The following is a 20,953-nucleotide window of genomic DNA, read 5'->3' on the forward strand; positions in this document are numbered from 1 at the left end:
AAAATCATTTTTTTTGTTTTTTTTTTTTTTTATTTATTTTATTTTTAATTGTATCTTTCTGATAAGAAATTGACAATTATGTAATCAAATCTTAAAAACTAAACATAATGCAATTAGCAGGTGCAAAAAAGGAGTTTAAACTTTATAATAAAGTGAAATGGATTATTATTATCAAAATTTATATCAACATTTTTAGTAAAATTACGTTAAGGTGGTACGAAGCTTTTTCGCTTAAGTCTAGATATTGTGGTATCAGAAAGCAACTGTTGCGCCATTGGATTACTATGCTGGTGAAGTTTCACTTTATATTTTTGGCCGCATGTTGTAATGACGTCTGCAATAGTTGGGATTCCAAGATCTTTGTGGATATGTACATTTTTGAGATACCAAGGAGCACCGGTTATTTGTCTAAGTAATTTGTTTTGAACTCTCTGTATTTTTTCGATATTAGAAGCACATGCTGCACTCCAGAGTTCTATACCATAGGACCAGATAGGTTTTAAGATTGAATTGTATACCAAGACTTTATTTTCCAGAGTTAGCTTAGAGTTTTTATTAATAAGCCAATGGAGCTGCTGTGATTTTAATTTAATTTGAGATTTTTTGCTTTCAATGTGCTTAGTCCAAGTCAGCCTTCTATCAAGATGGATGCCAAGATATTTTACATCATGTGACTGAGGTATAATGATGTTATTCAACTTAACAGGGGGGCACGTTTCTTTTCGCAGAGTAAACGTGACATGCACACTTTTCGTTTCGTTTACTTTTATGCGCCATTTTGCTAGCCACTTCTCCAATAGACTTAAGTGAGTCGAGAGACTTTGGGACGCCCTTATGTGGTCACTGTTAGAACTAAGAATTGCAGTGTCGTCCGCGAAAGTAGCAAGTGTGTGATTTGAGAGTAGTGGGAGATCAGCTGTATAGATTATGTACAGAAACGGCCCCAATACGCTTCCTTGAGGAACACCGGCCATTATGTCGATTTCTCTTGAAATAAAGGTATTGTATTTCAATCTAAATTTTCTAGAAGATATATATGAATACAATAGCTTATGCATTTTTTCAGGAAGATAACGTTTTATTTTATACATAAGACCTTCGTGCCAAACCTTATCAAAAGCTTGGGCTACGTCCAAGAAAACGGCGGAACAGTATTGTTTGTGTTGAAAGGCAGTATGTATTTCTTTAGCAATTCTGTGAACTTGCTCAATAGTGCCATGTCCTGTTCGAAATCCAAATTGATGGTTTGGGATCACTTTGTTTTGAGTTATTATTGGCATAATATATGACAGGAGCATTTTCTCAAAGATTTTGGATAACTGGGGCAAAAGACTAATTGGTCTATATGATGATGCCAAAGTTAGGTCCTTTCCTGCTTTTGGAATCATTTTTATTTCTGAAACTTTCCATTGCTTCGGGTAGTAGCCAAAAGCGAGGATGCTGTTAAATATCACCGTTAGAAAAGTTATTGCTGAATCAGGCAATTGTTGTATCATTTTACCCGTAATTTTGTCGTATCCAGGTGCCTTTTTGGGATTTGCAAATGTTCGAATAGTCTCCTTGACGTTATCCAAACACAACGTAAGGGGAGTTTCAACAATAGAAGGAAATTCGATGTTAGGTTGGAAATCTGATAATTGTGGGTTTGGCTGAAAGACACCCTTTAGGTGTTCTGCTAAAATACAACCTTTTTCTTCGTCATTGCGAGCCCAAGAACCATCCGGTTTTCTAAGCGGTGGGTCATTTTGTATTGGCGTTTTAAATTTCTTCGTTGCCTTCCACAGAGAATAGTTGTTTTCTTTAAGTGGACCAAGAGACTCGAGATATTCTTGTAAAGAGCGGTTTTTGTCATCAGATAGTGCTTTTTTAAGATCTTTTGAAGCTTTATTTAATCTTTGTTTTGAGGTGGGTGATCGAAGTCTTTGCCATTCACGCCTGGCTTGTCGTTTTCGAGAAATAAGATAATCAATGTGTGATTGAAATACTATATTTGACTGGACTGATCTTTTTGGTTGAGAGGCTTTAATTACAGCATTATTTAATGTCTTGGTAAAGTGATCAACTGCTTTATCAATTTCTTTAGGTGAACTACAATTTGAATTGTAACTTATTTCCTCATTAATTATATTTATATATTTCCTCCAGTTTATTAGAGTTTTTTTATTCTGCTCATTTGAATTAGTATTAAATTTTGTCAGAGTTAAAATAACCGGAGAATGGTCAGAGGACAAGTCATAAGATGATTTAACAGCAATATCTTCACGTTTCATACCATTAATGACTGCGAAATCGATTAAGTCTGGTATTTTTCGATTGTCTGATGGCCAGTATGTTGGGTGGCCTGAGGACACAAAAGGTGTGTTTAGCATTGAAATCCCCAGCAACTAGAAAGTTAGGACCGAGATCAGTAAAAAATTTCCGGAATTGATCAGAAGTAATAGCAAATTTGGGCGGGCAATAGATTGCTGAGACGACAGTTTTAGTTAGACCAGAAATCACACAAATTGATGTAGCTTGTAGGTATTTAAAACAATGCTTTTGAATTTCATAATGTTGTATTGTGTTTCTAACAAGTACTCCAGAACCGCCACATGCTTTACCATCTGGATGTTTAGTGTCATAAAACTTATATCCAGAAACTCGAAAACAGTTTTTGAAGGTTAAATGTGTTTCAGATATCAGCAGTATATCGATATTGTTACTCACCAGAAATCTAGTTACTTCCAGTACATGTTGGCTTAAGCCGTTTGCATTCCAATGGCATATTGTGATTGCATTCATTTGGGTTTTACCAACTCAGCAATCAAACTTTGGTTTTGAATCATGCTTTGCATCAAGCTATTCATCATATTTTGCATGAAGTCCATGAAGTGTTCAATTTTTTGGGTAAAACTTGCGAGCATTGCTTCAAAGCCTGGAACAACAGTGGAGCTATTGGTAAGAAGTGGAATTTGTTTAATGGCATTTGCGTACGTCATTTGCTGCATTGGTGGAGCCGGTGGTTGCAATGTAGGACCAGTGTTCTGTGGAAGGGCCGGGAAATGAGATGTTGTGAAGTTTGGCAGATTAAGCTGTGGGGTGCGCTGTCTTTGGGCAACGTTTAATTTTAGTCTTAGAGCAGTGAAAACTGGACATCCTCTGTAGTTTGCTGTGTGGCTATCACCGCAGTTTGAGCATTTTCTAACTGCTGGGTTTTCTTTACTTTCAGGACATTTATCTGAGCTATGGATTTTGGCACAAATAACACAAACTTTAGCAAGTTTACAGTATGACTTGGTGTGTCCATATTCCTGGCAGTTGAAGCACTGTACTGGAAAATTACGCTTGTGTGGTTCCTCTATAGTAATTTTTCTGTTTAAAAGAAAGCGAAGCAAATAAATACATAAATGATCAGAAAAGAAAGATTAAAATTGGTTATAGCATCACTTCATTTATTTAGTATTCAGAATAAATGAAATGGATTCTGAACTACTATGTAGTACAAAACATCAGCTGCTAGTATCATCTTTAATGTTGTAACCGACATCTCCACTTGCCGTTTGCGATCCAATTCAGTAGTGCACACTATAGGGAAGCCAAAACTATTTAAACAAATAGTTCCGATAAAAAACATGACCGAATAGGATATCATTTTTTTCGCTATGCAAACTGTGAATAAAATACTATAAATTTTTTTAATATAATATTTTAATGAAAGTGAAATTACCCAAATAACAAATTGGTTGGAGAAATTATAATCCAAATTTTATAATCTTGGAGGAATTAGATAATAACAAACCTAAATTGAAAACAACTTTTATTTTCTTTGAAAAAAAAAACACCAAATTATTATTAAATAATAGTTGTAAATTAAAAGATATATTTTTAAATTAAAAATACTGTATAAAAAATTTTGGATAAAAGATAAAGATTATAATATAAAAACTTACAGTTGTATTCTTTAAAACTGTTTCAATTTTCTAAGTTGTCAGCTGCTCAGCTGTGAGGTGATAACTAACAAGATATCTTACAAAATGTCAAAACAGAGGAGATTAAAAAATCATTTTTAATTTTCCTGACAAATTTGAAATTTAACTGTCAAATTGTCAGTACTACTATTACTGATATTATTATGATTCTCAAATTTCAACTTCAAAAAACTACTCATTTACACAATATAAAACGTTTATACACTAAACTTTGTATATATATCGATCACATAAATAATGAAGTCTGAAAACTACGAGTTTAAGAATATAGCAAATTTTTTTCGCATGGATATCCAAGTAATACTCAACAAGTTATTGCATCTGAAGTGATAGCCTTTCATGATGTCAGTGCAAGTCTTTTGAACAGCTTCTGCAAGCATAAAACGTTCTGCTTGTATCTCCGAAATCAATCTCCCGAAATGTGTATGTAACACTATACCATATCAGATTAATGCTAGAAATGATTACCTACTAATTTTTTTTAGCGTTGATAGGTATAAACTAGAACACTAGTTGACTCTGGGGAGATACAATACTGTACCTGGTCTTTGTCATTGATGGCAAAATTGTCAATGGTAATATAGTAAAATGGTGAAAATTGTCCCATGCGAAAAGTTTCGTTGTATAATGTATAATTGCGCCATGACTATTTAGATTAATTTTAAAGGCCACCACCAACTCAAGAGGATCAACATTTTAATAACTTTTTTACTGATGTTATAAAAAATAATAAACATTTTAACAATAATGGCTTGCTCACGTACAACTTCATTTAATAAAATTGTTTTTTGATACTGATAGAAAAATGGGTTGTTGATTCAAAAAATTTTCGTTATATTTCTACAAATATAAAAGAAATTTCAAGCTAATTCTCTTTTTATTTTAAAAGATATTATATACAAAAAGAGGGCCCCCACGAATTAATGCGAAAGTGGTTATGTGGAGGAATAAGTATCACCGAAGAGGGGATGTTTTAATCCGTGTAGTACATATTAATGTTAAGTATTCGAACAAACCTTTCCAACGACTGTCGGTTTGATGGTGCATAAGGAATTGCACCTCCGTACCATTAAAAAAAAAATTATATGCAAAATGATTGCATATGAAATTTTTAAAGAATTTTTATAATATTTGTAATACTCAAACGTTACAAACATTTAATAAAATTGATAAAAATAAATATTGTGATTAAATTCACTATATTTACTTTTCAATTAAATTAAATTCACTTTTATTATTTTTATGTTGAAGCTAGTTAAGTCTGTGTATTTGAGCACTCTTACTCTCTATTAACTGCGAACTTTCTTTATTACTCAGACTTCATCAGACTAAGTTATAACTGACTTCAGATCTGCATACCTCCCCGAGGAACCTGTAACCTTTCTGAGATTCGATAAAGCGTATTTGGTAAACCTGTCAGTTTTCGTAATTAATTTTAATAGAAAGAATATCCTACCATTTTGTTTTAAAAATTAATCTGCATTTTGACTTTTAAATGTTTTGAAAAAAAATTTTGGACATATATTTTATAATATAAAGAAGAAAAAAGAAACACTTCATTTAGTGCAGTATGAACAGTCGATTAAGTTAATCAAAGCAAATAAATATTATAGAAGAGAGAAAATATTGTGAAAAATCTTTGATTTATACCTTTAGAATTCAAGGCATACTAATTTGTTTTTAAATACATCAAATAAAATATACTAATATATGAATTTTTTTTATTCGTTTTATCATTTAAAAAAAATTACTTGAATATTTGAGTTATTGTAAGTTAAATTCATTTATAACTAACACGCGATGTAACAAAATAAAAAAAAGATTCCATGAAAATTTAATAATTATTATATAAAGTAGTTTGACTAGGAAAACAATTATATAAATTCTAGAAAATATTAACAAAAACAATCCATAAAGATTATTTTAAATTAAAACAAACAAAAATTGTGTAGATAAAACAAAAGCTATTAATTTTTCATTAGGAAAAAATCATTTTCTCAACAGAATTTTTACATCTTAATTTTCCTTATAGCTTTCAGACTATAAATGACTGTAAATGATAATTACAGCCGCCCTTTAAATACGAAATATACTGAAATCATTAACTTTAAAAAAAATGTGCACATTTATTTGCTAATTATATTTCAATTTTCAAATAAAAGCTAAATTTAACTCAAATTATGTCTTAAATTCACAAACAAAAGACAACAAAACGATTCTATAAGCGTTTAATTAACTTAAAATTAAAAATATTATTAAGAATAATTTGAAAACAAACTAAATATGAAGTAAACAAACAAATGATGAATTTCGATTAATTAGTGTTCCTTAAAAAAATTAAAATTATATTAAAATATTTTTCTGCACGCGAATTCAATTAACGTGAAAAAAATACTTTACGAACTCCAAAATCTGCTAACAGTTTTAATAGTAAAAAATGGATTGACTGTAGGTCGTCATAACCATTCCATTTTTAATGTTTTGCACAAGCGTAACTTTTGTTGATTTCCTGAAGGCATCAGAATTTATAACAGTTCGAATTACATATATTCTCTATATTGCCATTATACAGAAGTATCTTCTCTAATGATACGAAACGTACATATGACGAAACTGCGGTTCATCATTACTCGCATTGTTAACTAAAATAAATTATTTATATTTATCTTCGATGGGAACAACTTCGAAGCATTGAAGAAGAAACCTAATGAATTTAAACCGAAAATGGTTTTTTGAGTCATTTACGCTTCATTTAAAACTTAAACCAGATAAAGCGCGAAAAAAAACTATAAAAAACAATTAAACGTAAATCAATCAAATATAAGACGATCTTCAAAAAACTTTGTTTTACGAATATAAATATTTGCATAGCAATTTTGTGTATATTATTCGAAGTCGTAGTTAATATTGTGCGGAATTCCAAATACAAGTATTATTAATTTGTTCACCACAATTAAATAGTTTTTACAAAAAGATTAATTTCAATTAGAGCTTTTGATTTTACTTTTTTCTCTTAATTTATTCAACAGCAAATAAACAGAAATTTTGATTGAAGCTACACTAGTAAAAAAATTAGTAATATAAGTTAGAAGACATGATATTTGTATCCAATCAGAGATGAAAAGGAATTTCAGATACAAGTATCTTCATAAGTCTTTTAGTCATTCGAAATCGCATGCAACTCACAAGGAATACAGTAATCCCTTCCTATAATGAGATACCCTTATAACACCTTTTCATATTACACGACTTCAATTCCCCGTATAACACGAGCATTACCCTATATACAGTTCCTGAACAGGGATTTGTACAGTTCTTAATTAGCTTCGCGTTCCTTTGCACATTACGGGGTATTCGGGAATACCCCTATAACGCGGAACCAATCTACTGCGTTATAAAGGGGATCACTGTAATTTATTTTAACCGAAATGTTGATAAGGTGAATAATGATTGACACTTCACCGTAAAAAAGTAAAGTGATTCCAATGGCAACTTCAATATATATTATTATTATAGAGATATTATAATATCCCTATAATTATGAGAAAAGAATCTTTTAGTTGCGTTCTATTGTCATATCTCTCTATAACATGAAATATAAAAATTTTTGCAGGAAATTCCAACAAGCAAATCATGACTGCTAAGATTTACCCATAATCATTATGATATATTAAAGTAATAATTAAACTATTAATGAAACTATTAAAACAAAGTAATAATTATGGACACAAATTTTATTTAAATTTCTCAAATTCTATTTTAATATTTTTACAAACAATTTCTTCAGAACTTCTTGACACATGGAAATAATTTCAAAATTGCTTAACATGTCAGAGAACTATTTTTATCTTCAAGATTGCGTGACAAATGTGGAAGTAAAATTGCTTCCATGTATATTATATCTCTACCAGAAATAAAAATTACAGTAAAAACATTTTAATAGTTTAAATAACAAAATTTTCAAGAAAATATTACCTAAGTGAATGAACTCAACATAAACAAAAGTAATAACATTTAATAGATTTACCTTTAACTAAATAAGCAAATATGACATAAACACAAAGTTACTTTGTAAATATAAAAATTAGGAAAATTACTTAAATTTTATTAAACAAATTTAAATATTGAATTTATTTATTTACTCAGTTGGTTAAACGTAATTCGAAAAACAATTTAAATGAAATAAGTGCAGTTAAAGCTGAGATATTAAAATTTAATAACCAATAACATATCTTCAACCATTAAATTAAATTAAATATTAAAAATGAGATATTGTATGTTAATATTATTGTTAGTATAATTATTACTAGGAAATATGTAATTCATATTTGGAGAAAGTTCACCAATTTAAATTTATATTAACCAAAAAGATATATTTTAAATTCATGTTATTAAATTAAATATAACATTAAAAATTATTGTTTATATCTGTTATTATTTAAAACAAAAATTATTAGTCTTTCAATATAAATCCAGTAAAATATAACACTATAACATTAATATAACATTAAAAAATTTTTATTTATATTTGATTATTTATATTTGAACAACTATATGGAGTAAAAGGTCAGCTATTAGAATTATCTTTAATGCTGCAACCGAGAACTGGATATGCTTCAAATTGATCCGCTTCAGCAGTTTATCGTACAAGAAAGTCAGAATATTTAAACAAATGATTCCGAACAAGCCATAGTCAAAAACAGTTATCTCAATTTATTGTAAATATAAAAAAAAACATGATTAAAAATTAAATACGCAAATAGACATGATTAAAAATAAATAAATAAAAATCAAATAAAAATCAAATCTTTTCAGTTATCTTCATTATATATTTTAATGGAAAAAAAGTATCCACATATATTATGCACAAAATGTAGGGAATGTTTCGTAGCGACTTTGTTATGCAGACAGTCATGGTACCATCCAACTGTTGTAGTTTTCCAACTAAATGAAAAATATGAGAAAGAGAGACGGAAGAAACTTTCAATTAAACTTAAATCTCGATGACGAAACTTACTAAACCTCGTCATGTTGGTCAAAATAGTGTACCTAGTTCAGTAATTGAATTCTTTACTTTTAGATGCAGAACTGCACACATAATGTCTCATAATAAACGCGAATAATATTTCCCGTCATGTTTGAACTTTAGACTCTATATTTCACAAATATTTTTCTTTAATATGTGCTAAGTATATATTGAAGATCTAAACTAAACAAAACAATATATCTTAATAAAGTTACTTAATTTACTATTCTTTATTCTTATTCACATATTCACTATATTTATTAAAAAAATAACGCCCTCTAAAGTTCGAAGAGGATTCTTCAATACAAAGAGAAAGATTCCTCTTCCTCTTGTAAAAGGATTCCTCTTATAAACGAAAAGTTTCATAATAGAGATGATCTATTTTTTAATAATTACAAAACTCTGCTTAATTTAATTTTCTTTATTCATCATATTTGTGTAATGAATACGTTATACTTTAAATATGATAAAAAAAAAAACAATTCGCCACATATATTTATAAAACGGTTAAAATGAAGACATTGTTATTTTTTTTTAAGCCTTTATCTTTTCTCTATCATTAAAGTTGAAATTGGCCTTCAATTTTAAGTAATTTTCCCACCCATATGCTATGTTAAAATTTGAAAAAATTAAAATAATATTTAATCACTTCATTAATGAGTCTCAAGATCATTGTAATTATATTCTGTAAAATTTAAAAAATATAACGGTAGCCACTGAATTCATAAAATAATTCTCATATAAATATACAAATGCTTTATTACAATTCATTATAATTATAATATATTTTTAAATATTTCAAATTATTTTGCTTCTTATTAATCAAAAAGTTAACCATTATTCATTACAAAATTTTTTTTTTTAATTTTTTTGTAAAAAAATTTTTTTAATTAAATCGTCACCTTTACATTTCGCATTTATTAATTCAAATTAATATTCATTAATTTCAGCTACAAAAGTCTTTCATAGCAATTAAAAAAAAAAAAAAACGACTCAAATATATTATTAAATTAAAATGTACGGGTGTATAAAAGCAAAAAAAAAGAAAAAGAAACTTTTACACATTAAAGTGATTATTCATGAAATACTCTTAATTTTTGACAAAGTTAAAAAGATATAAAAATGTTTATGACCTTCGCATTTGCAAAGCCATATACATATATATATGTGCGTGCATTAAACACATAAAGTATATTAAATATATTTCATAAATATAATATATAATAAATTAAATTACACACATGAGTAGCGGTACATGTATCTGTTTAACCGAAAATGGGTTAATATCTCACTAGGCATTGTTCGTTAGCGTTGTATGCGTTATTGTTGCTAATAATAATACTGATGATGACTACCATAGATACACCTTATTCTTCAACTGCTTATTTATGTATCTAAGTTTAGATTTCTTTTGATAGCACATTAAACACACCCTTTACTTGTCATTTGTGATTTGTGGTCTAAAGGAGCCCTTATTCCAGTTTGAAAGCTTATAAGGTGTAATAGAGAAGGTGTGAAGTATATTGATTGTTGTGTTATATGTTAAACTTTCATTTCTTAAACACCGACTTAGCATATTTATGTGCTTTTAGATACAAAATATTTAGCGCAATGCAATAAATACTTTTTCCCAGTCACTTATTCGGAGCGAAAATACTCCATACTACAATTTGACCAATGTACTTAGATTTTTTAAATGCCCAATACAGTGTCAAGGCTATCGAATTGTACGATAAATCGCTTTGTACTGCTTTCTTAACTGTAAAGGAAATCATGCAGACCTCACTACAGAATCAGAAACGGAAACGGAAATCATGCATGTTTCGATATTTTGTTAGTTTGTATTTTTACTTCCCTTACCGCAATATATATTATAAGGTGGCAGGAATATAATATTTAATTTATATAAAAAAATATATTTTTCACTGACCTGCTTAAATTGTACTCAGTTATTGTTAAACTGTGTAGAAAAATACACTAAAATTGCACAAGTCTAAAAATATTTTGCTTATATTTTAGATTTTTTAATATTCTCATTTCGAGACACAATAAAGTAAAGGGCTACTTTATACCAAAACCTCTTCATACCTCTACCAAAAGTATTTTTGTATCATATGCAAAATTTTGGAACAGAAATTTAATAAAGAAATTTTAAAATACATTAATTATAGTCTATCAAATATACTATATGGGCTGTAAACTTAGTACTTAGTACTGCAGGCCTTAAGTAATTTTCTATATTTTGCTGTAAAGCAGTTTGCGTGTTTAGCCGTCATGGGAAAGGCTTAATAAATTAATCTTTATTACCTTAGATATTCGCTAATTGCAGAGAATTTAAATGAAATTAGTGAAATTATTACACAATAAAGTTAAAGCCTTAAATTAAAATATTTTTCACATTTTTCGAATTTTATTTGCATAAAATTTTCATATAAAATTCTAATTAGTTTAGAAATTTTTTAATTATACAAATTTAAAAATTGATTTTCATTGTATAATACAATTAAGTGTCATCGAGACTATATGATTCATTTTCATCAAATTAAAATTGATTGCCTTTAATGAAATTAACTTTTGTTGAAGCAAGTGCATTAACAATATTAAAAAATATAATAAATTAATTACACAATTGAATTTACTTCAATTTAAATAATAATTCTAATATATAACAAAAAAAATATATGTAATGAATAATACTTACTGCTTTATAAGTAGTTTTCACAAAAAGATACAAATCAGTTGAAAATTAAAATGCATTATAAGGGTAGATGTAAAATATATTCGAGGCATAATATGCTTAGTCACTTCCGCCAAATCTATTACTTATTTAACATTTTAGGATGTGCTATAATTTTATTTCGTAATATATGAATATATAATTTAATTTGTAAAAAGTTGTGTTCATCAAATATACAAAATTTATAATATATTTAAAATATTCAAGTATATATTAAAGCAGTATTAACAAAAATTTTGAATAATCTTTTTTAAAGTTATCCAAATGTAACACAAGTACTTTATCATCATTGTAATATTCTTCAAATACAATAAACATTTAAGTTTACTAATATCCAGTTTAAGGAATAACGAAATTCTGTCAATACCGAATAGATAATCGAATAGAAATTCAATTATTTAAACTCAAATTTAGAGTCAACGGTTTAATTTATACTCTAGAGATATCAAGAAACCAATGAATTTAATTTTAATTTTAAATCTTACATATAATAAAAAAATTTACGAATTTTCCTGAAGATGTTAGCAAAAACCAACAAAAAGTCGGATAAACATAAACCATCTCACTATCTCACCAAAAAGACTAGATTAAATAAATATCGTCAAAACAATATAACAAAGTGGTCAAAAATAATATATTTTAACAAACGAATTCAAGCTTTTTAAAACTACTAAAAGGTATATTTCTTTGTTCAACGAAACTAAATGCATCAGGAAACTAAATGCATCTGCGCCTAATTAACAGAAGCGTAGATGGAAACAATGCCAATTCGTAGTTGATTAGATCCTCATTTTCCACAGCAGCTTCACTGACGTCACGAAATATTTCAATAGGTATATGCAAGTGTGGCCTATATATTTTTTTAAAATAATATGCGTATATATATGTTATTTTGAGATATATTAAATTAAAGAGGTTTTTCGAACAGTAATGAGTTACAACAACAAAAATTCATTTTTTATTATTTCAATTAATTGAATTTTTGGCTAACCATACAAGTTGTTTCGAATACCAGCTGTTGCCAAATACCCATCATCAGTGGTCTTAGAAATATTTCTTGTATTTAAGTATTCATATATAATTTTTTGAGACTGCAAGTACCAAGCGTTAAACTCGTACCCTGCTAAATTCATAGCTCAGAGTCAGCGCACCTTAACCAACTGACCCAAAGACGTACTTGACTTTTCTGTTCGCACATAACATTAATATTATATTAAAATTAATTAAAATTAATATTAAATTGAAATACTTTTTTAATACTGTATTAAAAGATTTATTTAATTGGAAGTGAAATAAATATTATATATTGAAAGATTTCCTAAGCAAACAGCATGTAGTACTTACATAAGTTACTTTATATGAAAAATGAAATCTATGGATTGGAAGCATTGCATGTTTAAGAGATAATAATGTTCGATAAACGATACTCGTTTATGAGAACCTCCATTTAACAAAGATTCCACTGTATAAATTTTAAAAAGCATTCAATTATAAAAATCACATTTTCAGAAAATACTCGTTTTATTCGAACATTAGATAATTTAACTTCATTTTATGAATTATAATAAGTGTGACTAGTATTTGTCGAGTTAATTATAGTTTATGTTACTAACACAATGTATATATTATAATAGCCTAGTTCCTGACTACCACATAAGCCCCCTAATTTATCGCTACTACTATTCTCTTCTGATAGTAGAGATTTAATAAACTTTTGAAAAAATTAAAATAAGAATATATGTACTGTGCATATCAGTAGACAGACTATGTCATAATAATAATGTGAGAAACATCTGACAGTCTACGCAGATAAGATAAGATATTTTTTATAATTTAAACGATGTCAGTAAAATTTTATATGCTTCATAAAAATTTTTATGTCAAAATTTTAACACTTAACACTTTTGTAGTTAATAAAAAGAAATGATTTTATTACCATAAAGTCATGTGTTAAAAAAAGGATGGGCTAATGGGATGAAAACTTTTAGAAAATCATAATTTATTGAATGTTTTCACTAAACAGAAATGAAAGAAAAATAAAATAATAATTTTAAAGTATTTCAGTGACTTAACAAATTAAATACTGACCAAATTCGCTTTAAGAAAAAAAACATTTTAAAAAAATTAAATAAAATTTTCAACTTCACTTGATTGGAATGGTGAAATGGCCTAGAACACGTATGCCACAAAGTAAAAAGTCATAAATTATATGGTTTTTTTGGACTGACCAAAACAGAGGAGCTCTTGGCAGTTCAATGCTGTTGGCTTTAAATTTTGCTATATCATTTCGGTGAAACTCAGTACAACTTGCGATTTTATTTTGCCACTGTGTGTAGTACAATAAGATTTCCATAAAGTTGATGGCAATAAAAGATATTGTACAAAAAACACTATCAAATAATTTATCCATGACCTTGGCAATAGAAATTCAAATTCAAACTAAAGAAAATTACGATTTGAATTAATATAAGAATAATTTCTTTATACTAAACAATATCGCCGAATCTATAGAATCCACTAAAAACTTCATGTTCTTTTGTAATTTAAATATTTCATTGTGTTTTTACTGATGAGAATCTACTTTAAGAATTCGGAAAAAGTGGGTTAACAATACCGATGTAAATAAAGTACAATTTTTTTGCGCTTTTGGTAGAATTGTGTTAATGTTTACAGATACGTGATAAGAATCTTAAGTAGTGGCTTAATTTTATGTATAAAAAAATAAATAAAAAAAATTTTTGTTTTTTTTAATTCGAAAGGTGATGAAAACATCAGATTAAGAAACTTTTTGTGAGAAAGTAATAGTTTAAGTTCTAATAAGAACTTTAATAATAATTACAGTAAAGTACAAGTTTCACTACCAAAGCAGCTCTTATTATAGCTAAAGTAAATCTTAAGTAATTATATAATATGTTCCGCAATGCATATATATCTAATAAGTATGATATTTCAAAGAAATTATATAATAATTTTTAAAATAATATTTACTACTAAATAAATGTAATTAAAATTATCGCTTTAACATCGATTTCGGCAACAGATTATTTAATAAAAATTTGAGAGTTCATGATTGGATTTTCAAAAGACAAGAAAGTATAAATAATTTAGCAACAATTAAAAATTTATTTAGTCTCGGTTAGGTTTGATTCCTTTTATGTTTAAAATATTAAAATCACTCGGTTTAATTGCTATTAAAAAAAAAATACTGGACCATTTTTTTAATGGAACTCGAAAAACATATTAAGTTCAATTTTTTTGCACTAGCATTAAAATTTCTTTAATAGTAATAATTTATTTTTACACTATTTCGCAAAAAATTTGTATTTTTAGAATTAATGAACAAAATTTCTCCATTTCACAAGCTATTTTAAAAGTAGTACTATAGAAATGTAAGAAAAAAAAAAATTTCCAAGTTTTCTTTCTTACCAGTAATAGCATATATATAAGCTATACAGATGATTTGGTAGGAAAAGTTGATTAATTTAAAGTATCTTATTACACACTTCACTTATATTGTGTTAAAAAGGTATTTATATCTTAAATATTAGGTTTATTAAATTGTTTGCTTCATATCAAATCAGTCATCGGAAACCATGTAAACTACATCATAATAATAAAATAATATGATATAGATCTATTTATCAGTCAGTCAGTAAATAATATGTCAGTCGGTTTATTGGAACCAGTTTTTAGATTTTTATCGAAAAAAATGAAACAGCATATATACTTTCTGAAAGTGAATCTTGAGCATTTCTTGGAATGATTAAAATCGATTGACCATATCGATTTTAAAAAAAGTAAGATATTATATAAATTAAACAAAGAGGATCTTGTTGCCTTTCATAAATTTTAGAACCAATTGTTGTTATTTCATATTAATATAAATTATTAATCTAATTTTTGTTTTAATTTTCATTTACTCCTTATTGGATTTGGATATGTATGTATGTATGTAGTTCATTCCTACTGGGTGCAGCACAAAGCCTCTATTACTAGCTTAAATTATAAAGTACATATTACGCAAATATATGATGTAATTTCATTAATAATTTACACCTTTTTATTTGCATTCCTTAGTTCTCTAGCCTAATTTACATTTCTAGCACCACCAAATGCTTAACATTCGTCATAGGCATTAATGTACAAAAGTCTTTATTTTTGACTAGCTTCTAGTGGTTCCCTTCCATATTCTATTTTCATGAGATATCATCGACTTTATGTTTGCTTCAAATATGCGAAGTGTTGTAAGAATGGATATAAGTCTGTACTTTCATATATATTTAAGGTGAATAAAAATACATACATAGAGCGAAGATAATCGAGCCATTAACAAATCACTATTATATCCATTAAAATCGACTGTTTGGTACAATTTACACGCTGGCAGCAAAATCGGTTCATATTTCTTTTGAAATGAGAAAAGAGCTGCCTCTGCAGTGAGATTAGCATTTATATGATAATTTATAAAATGGTTTCCATTAAATTATCTTTCAAAATATAATAAAAAAAACTTTCATTCCAACAATAATACTGTCTTGTATTATCATTTTAAGTTCTCATGCAGCTAAAAACACACCCCATATTATTATCAAATATGAACCCGATTTGAATCTAACTCAATATTTTATAAATATAATAATGTGTTATAAGAATATCCTTGTTATTATTTTATAGAATTAAAAATTTTACTATTACTGCTTTTCTCATCATCATTTCCGATTTGGCTGAAATTTCTTTTGTGATCTGCTATAATAAAATTAAAAAACCCATATACCATATAGTAAAAGAAATTGCAAATTATTTTCTTTGGAAATAAATTTTCTTTTGTTTTTTAATCAAATTAAAAAATATTTTCCTAAGTACTTTTATTATTAATAATGAAAGAGACTATAATATTGTCTCATTGAACTTGTAATTTTACTCAACATACTATTAAAAATAATTTATTAAACTGATATTTCAATAAAAAAAAATGCTTTGTTTACCTTAGATAAAACATTATTTTCATATAATTTCGGTATAATACTAGAAATGGGTTTGCCCTCAGGTTAACTTTTACAAATAATGCTTAAAGAATACAAGAGCCGGCATATATGTGACAGATAAAATATTTTGAACTGTGACGTAAATTTTTTATTAATCAATGAAATTTCTTCCTTTCATTACTTTAACACAAATAACCGAAATGAAGAAAGTAATTTGTTATATTAACTACAATAAAAAGTAATTGGAACAGATTGCTTTTAACTGTTTTATTATAGATTGATATATAAACCGAAAGCATAATAAAATAATCATGTGTGCTAAAAATTACACAAGTCATTGATAATTCATTAAGAAATAAATATAATTGTTCTTTATATTATTTTACAATTGTTTCGTATTTTATAATGGAATATTTCAATTGACGAACATGTTCACATTTTTTAATTATAATGAAATCATGCAATTAAATGTTATAAACAAATTTTCCACTGTTGGGAGATAAATTTGTCTTTCACAACAATTATAAATGTGATTCATAAATTCATGTACTAAGCAATATCTAAAAAATTATATTTTTCATTCATGAATGGGAAAAATGAAAACAACATTGTAATTGTTTAAATTATCAATTAAATTTTATTGAGTAAACTACAGAGTAATTATTTCTATTGAAATAACCACAATTATACTCCAATCATATTAAATATATTAAGTATTGATACAACTTAAAATTATAGAGAATTTACTTCTTTCATTTAATATTTGAAAATATGTTTTTATAATAAAATTTAAAAGATTAAATAAATAATATAATAAATAAATCAAATGAATTTCAAAAACTTCATTAAAAATATTATTAGTTTTAGAACCTGTTAATAAGCCAATAAATAAACTCTTTTAATGATATTTACTAAATTTATTGAAATATTACTGTCATTTAAAATATAAAGTCTTTTTAACGATTACTAACTTAGTGCTGCTATTATTGATTTAGTGCTGTTCATTTATTTTTTATTTTTTGATTTATGTCAGAAGTACATTTAAAAATTCTTTCTTAAACATTTTGCTTCTATGCAATATTCGAAAGAATACAACTAAAGAACTTAGATTCTTCTTTGGAAGAATAGTTTTTAGTGATACGAATTTTTTTGCTGTATTAGGTAAGCATATTTTGTCCCTAATTTTAATCAAATCTTCTGTGTCATACCGATCCAAATTCTTCTTAATTTTTCGCAAGCCCAACAGTGTTGCTTTTAATCAACTTATAGAAGACTTTAATCTTTTTTATTAAAGAGCTTTATTTTGTTCATAATAACAACCTCATTTTGTACTTACTAATTTATTTATTAATTAATAAAGGTGGGAAGAGGGTATTATAGTAATCTCAACCAAGGTTATCATGGAAGTCTTCAAGGGACTTAAAATTATTTTACCACTTTTAATAAAACTAAAGTTACCTTTTGAGGTGAAGTACTGCTGATGACTAACATTCTTTAGAAAATCAATAACCAATATCAAGGTGATTAGGGTAATCCCAACCAAGGTTATTATGGTAATCCCAACCAAGGTTATTATGAAAGTCCTCGAAGAACTTAAAATTATTTCAACTATTTTAATAAAACTGAAGTTACCTTTTAAGGAGAAGGTGGATCCTCAAACGTGTTTTGTAGGTGTATGCGCCATTTTTAATCTCTTCTTTCTCTGCACAGACATTAAGTTCTCTATGTAACTGTGTATTAGTAATATACTATAGTGCACTAAGTTACTCAAATGAGCACAATAATAACTAAGCTATCATGCTTTATTAGCTTTAGCCAAGTTAACGTTATACATTATCTTATTAAATGCAATATTGCTTAAGCTTGCAAAATACTTAATTTTTAACGAAATTTTATTATGAACAACAGCTATAGTTAAAGCCAATGATACCATTTAACTCAAGAATTAAGATGCTCTTTTATCTGCAAGCCTGTGTTTAAGTTTGGCGAATAGAACTTATCAATTATAAATAGTAATAGTATTTTTTTATATTCACCTTTTATAGCAGATCTTTTATATAGAAAAGTCTGTTACATTTCTTCTTGTTTTTATTTTTATATCTCTATTTATTAACGTTTTTAATTTAAAAAACTTGGTTTAAAGCCTATTCACACAGCACAACAAACCGTAATCTTGTTTGTAATTTTACTCGTTAGGTTTGCTTCGCTAAAAACGTGTTCACACTGCAAATTTCAATTTTGTTAATTTTATGTTTTTTTTTTTATAATTGAGCTTTTAAATGAAAATAACGAACATTACAGTAGTATTTTGTTTTGTTTTACTTAAGTTTATGACAATAATACAAAATATCCGTGTCTATGTATAATGTTTTGAAATTAAATTTATGTAATTTCAACTTGTGGAATTGTAATTTGTACAAAAAATTTCAATTAAGTCTTCCGGATTTTTGTTTGGAATTGGATTCTAATTTCAAATTGATTTTAAAATGAAACGATCCTAATTAACAAATTAACTATTACTTGTACTGTGTAATTCATATCTTATATCTGTTTTTGTTGTACGGTAGATTCATTAAAGATTAGTTGAAGCATGGAGCATGTAAATCTCCGTTGTATTAAAATTATTTAGCGTTTATGCTGCATCAGTTTGTGATTAAAAACGATCATAATTAAAGTTTGAAACTTCAAAAATCTCCAAAAGTTCATAATATTTTTAGTTTCTTCTAGACTTCTTCTAGATATATACAAATATCTTAATATTATGAATAACATAGTCATCGCAATTGCAAATACATTTCATATATGAATGATATGTAAAACTCGTATATTAGATTTTTAAAAAAGATGATTAACCTTACTTTATGTTAGGAGATATATGCATATATAGTAATATATTTCAGTAGTAAAATCAGTTTTACAAATAGTTATGGTTCCCAAAATGCTACGCAGTCTCTAAAGTTTTTTAGTTGACTCAGTCAGTATCTCCTTTGTAACTACCGCATTCAAGATAAAATCTGTTTAATCATAAATTTCATTTGAAGACACTTTGTAATTTGAAATATGACTCTACAAACGCTTTTTCTCTATACAAAACAATTAACTAATATATTTTTAAGTAGTTTTTGCTTATGAATCATAATGAAATAAATCAAAAATATGTCACACCTTAGTTTAAGAACTAAGTTTAATCAGTGCGTATGTGCATGTAAGAGATAGCACCTTTCATTATATAGAAGACATAATTTATTGCTAAATTTTTAAATTTTATTAATTATTGCCTAAATGTAAAATATTTTAAGTTATGACACTCAGTAGTGTAAACTTTTCTCGGAAATTCTGTAATAGGCTGTATACAACAATAGCATACATCTTAGTCAAAAACATTTTCGATACATATATAAAACCTATGATCCGATATACGTTTCTTTAACTTTTCAATTCCAAATAAATTGTACAAATTTAGCAGATAACAAATATTAATTAGAACAATGATATGTGTATATTACAAAAAACAAAAAGAAAAAGAATCAGACCCTCATCATTCATTGTAGTTTTAAACAGTTAATAACATAAAAGCCTTTGTATTTATTTAATAAGAATTTCTAATGCTTCTCCAAATCCTTTATTTCTAGAAACATATAATGACAAGTGTAATTCAATAAAAGTAAACTACGTAGTACTAGTATTTTCTGCGACTTAAAATATTTACCAGACGAAGAAGGTGTATCAACATAAGTAATATTATATTTTAAGTGATTGCCTTGAAGTAATTAAATACATTTTTAATGCTGCTATTAGAATCAAATGGAAATATATTAAAATATTGAAGAACCTTCTTAAAAATTAATTAGCAGAGTGCATACGTTCAGATAATTCTTAACTTGTGAAACGTGATTCTCACATTATGTTCGCTACTGCGAAAAAAAACTGTTAAGTTATGCAGTCAATTTTATGAGGAATGTAAATGTTAGAAGATAAAAACTTTTATGTATTCATGCACATAATTGAAACATTGATAAAAATAATTATTTCTCACCTTTGGGTAGCGTATAAGTGACTAAAGGTGAAGTTCAAGTAACGCCTTCAGACGTGCTTCCGTTGCAATTAAGAGCGCGTTGAAAAGCTTGGAATTAAAATGCATGATGCATTTAAAATTATCCGCAACGGCAACAAGGCGTTGCTAGTCGAATGTATCTGACCGCCATCGGCAAATTCGCTGCCAGCATGTGTGATGATA

The 20,953-nt window shown here is 27.0% G+C and overlaps 1 protein-coding gene and 1 long non-coding RNA gene across 2 annotated transcripts in view; one reads left to right on the forward strand and one right to left on the reverse strand.

Moving 5' to 3' along the window:
* Positions 1 to 3,418: 3,418 nt before the first annotated feature.
* Positions 3,419 to 4,039, reverse strand: LOC119684592. The gene is made up of 3 exons (XR_005252743.1): positions 3,930 to 4,039; positions 3,707 to 3,778; positions 3,419 to 3,648 (listed from the first exon to the last, which is right to left on the reverse strand). It is a non-coding gene; the product is annotated as an uncharacterized LOC119684592 (long non-coding RNA).
* A 2,212-nt stretch (positions 4,040 to 6,251) lies between these two features.
* The window catches only part of LOC119674892 (NADPH oxidase 5-like), a 21,172-nt gene continuing 6,470 nt past the window's right edge, over positions 6,252 to 20,953 (forward strand). Inside the window, exon 1 of the mRNA XM_038086047.1 lies at positions 6,252 to 6,256. Within this exon, the coding sequence (XP_037941975.1) occupies positions 6,252 to 6,256 (5 nt within the window). The remainder of the gene's footprint in view (positions 6,257 to 20,953) is intronic.

Source organism: Teleopsis dalmanni, chromosome 2 (assembly GCF_002237135.1).
Source record: "Teleopsis dalmanni isolate 2A chromosome 2, ASM223713v2, whole genome shotgun sequence".
NCBI lineage: Eukaryota > Metazoa > Arthropoda > Insecta > Diptera > Diopsidae > Teleopsis > Teleopsis dalmanni.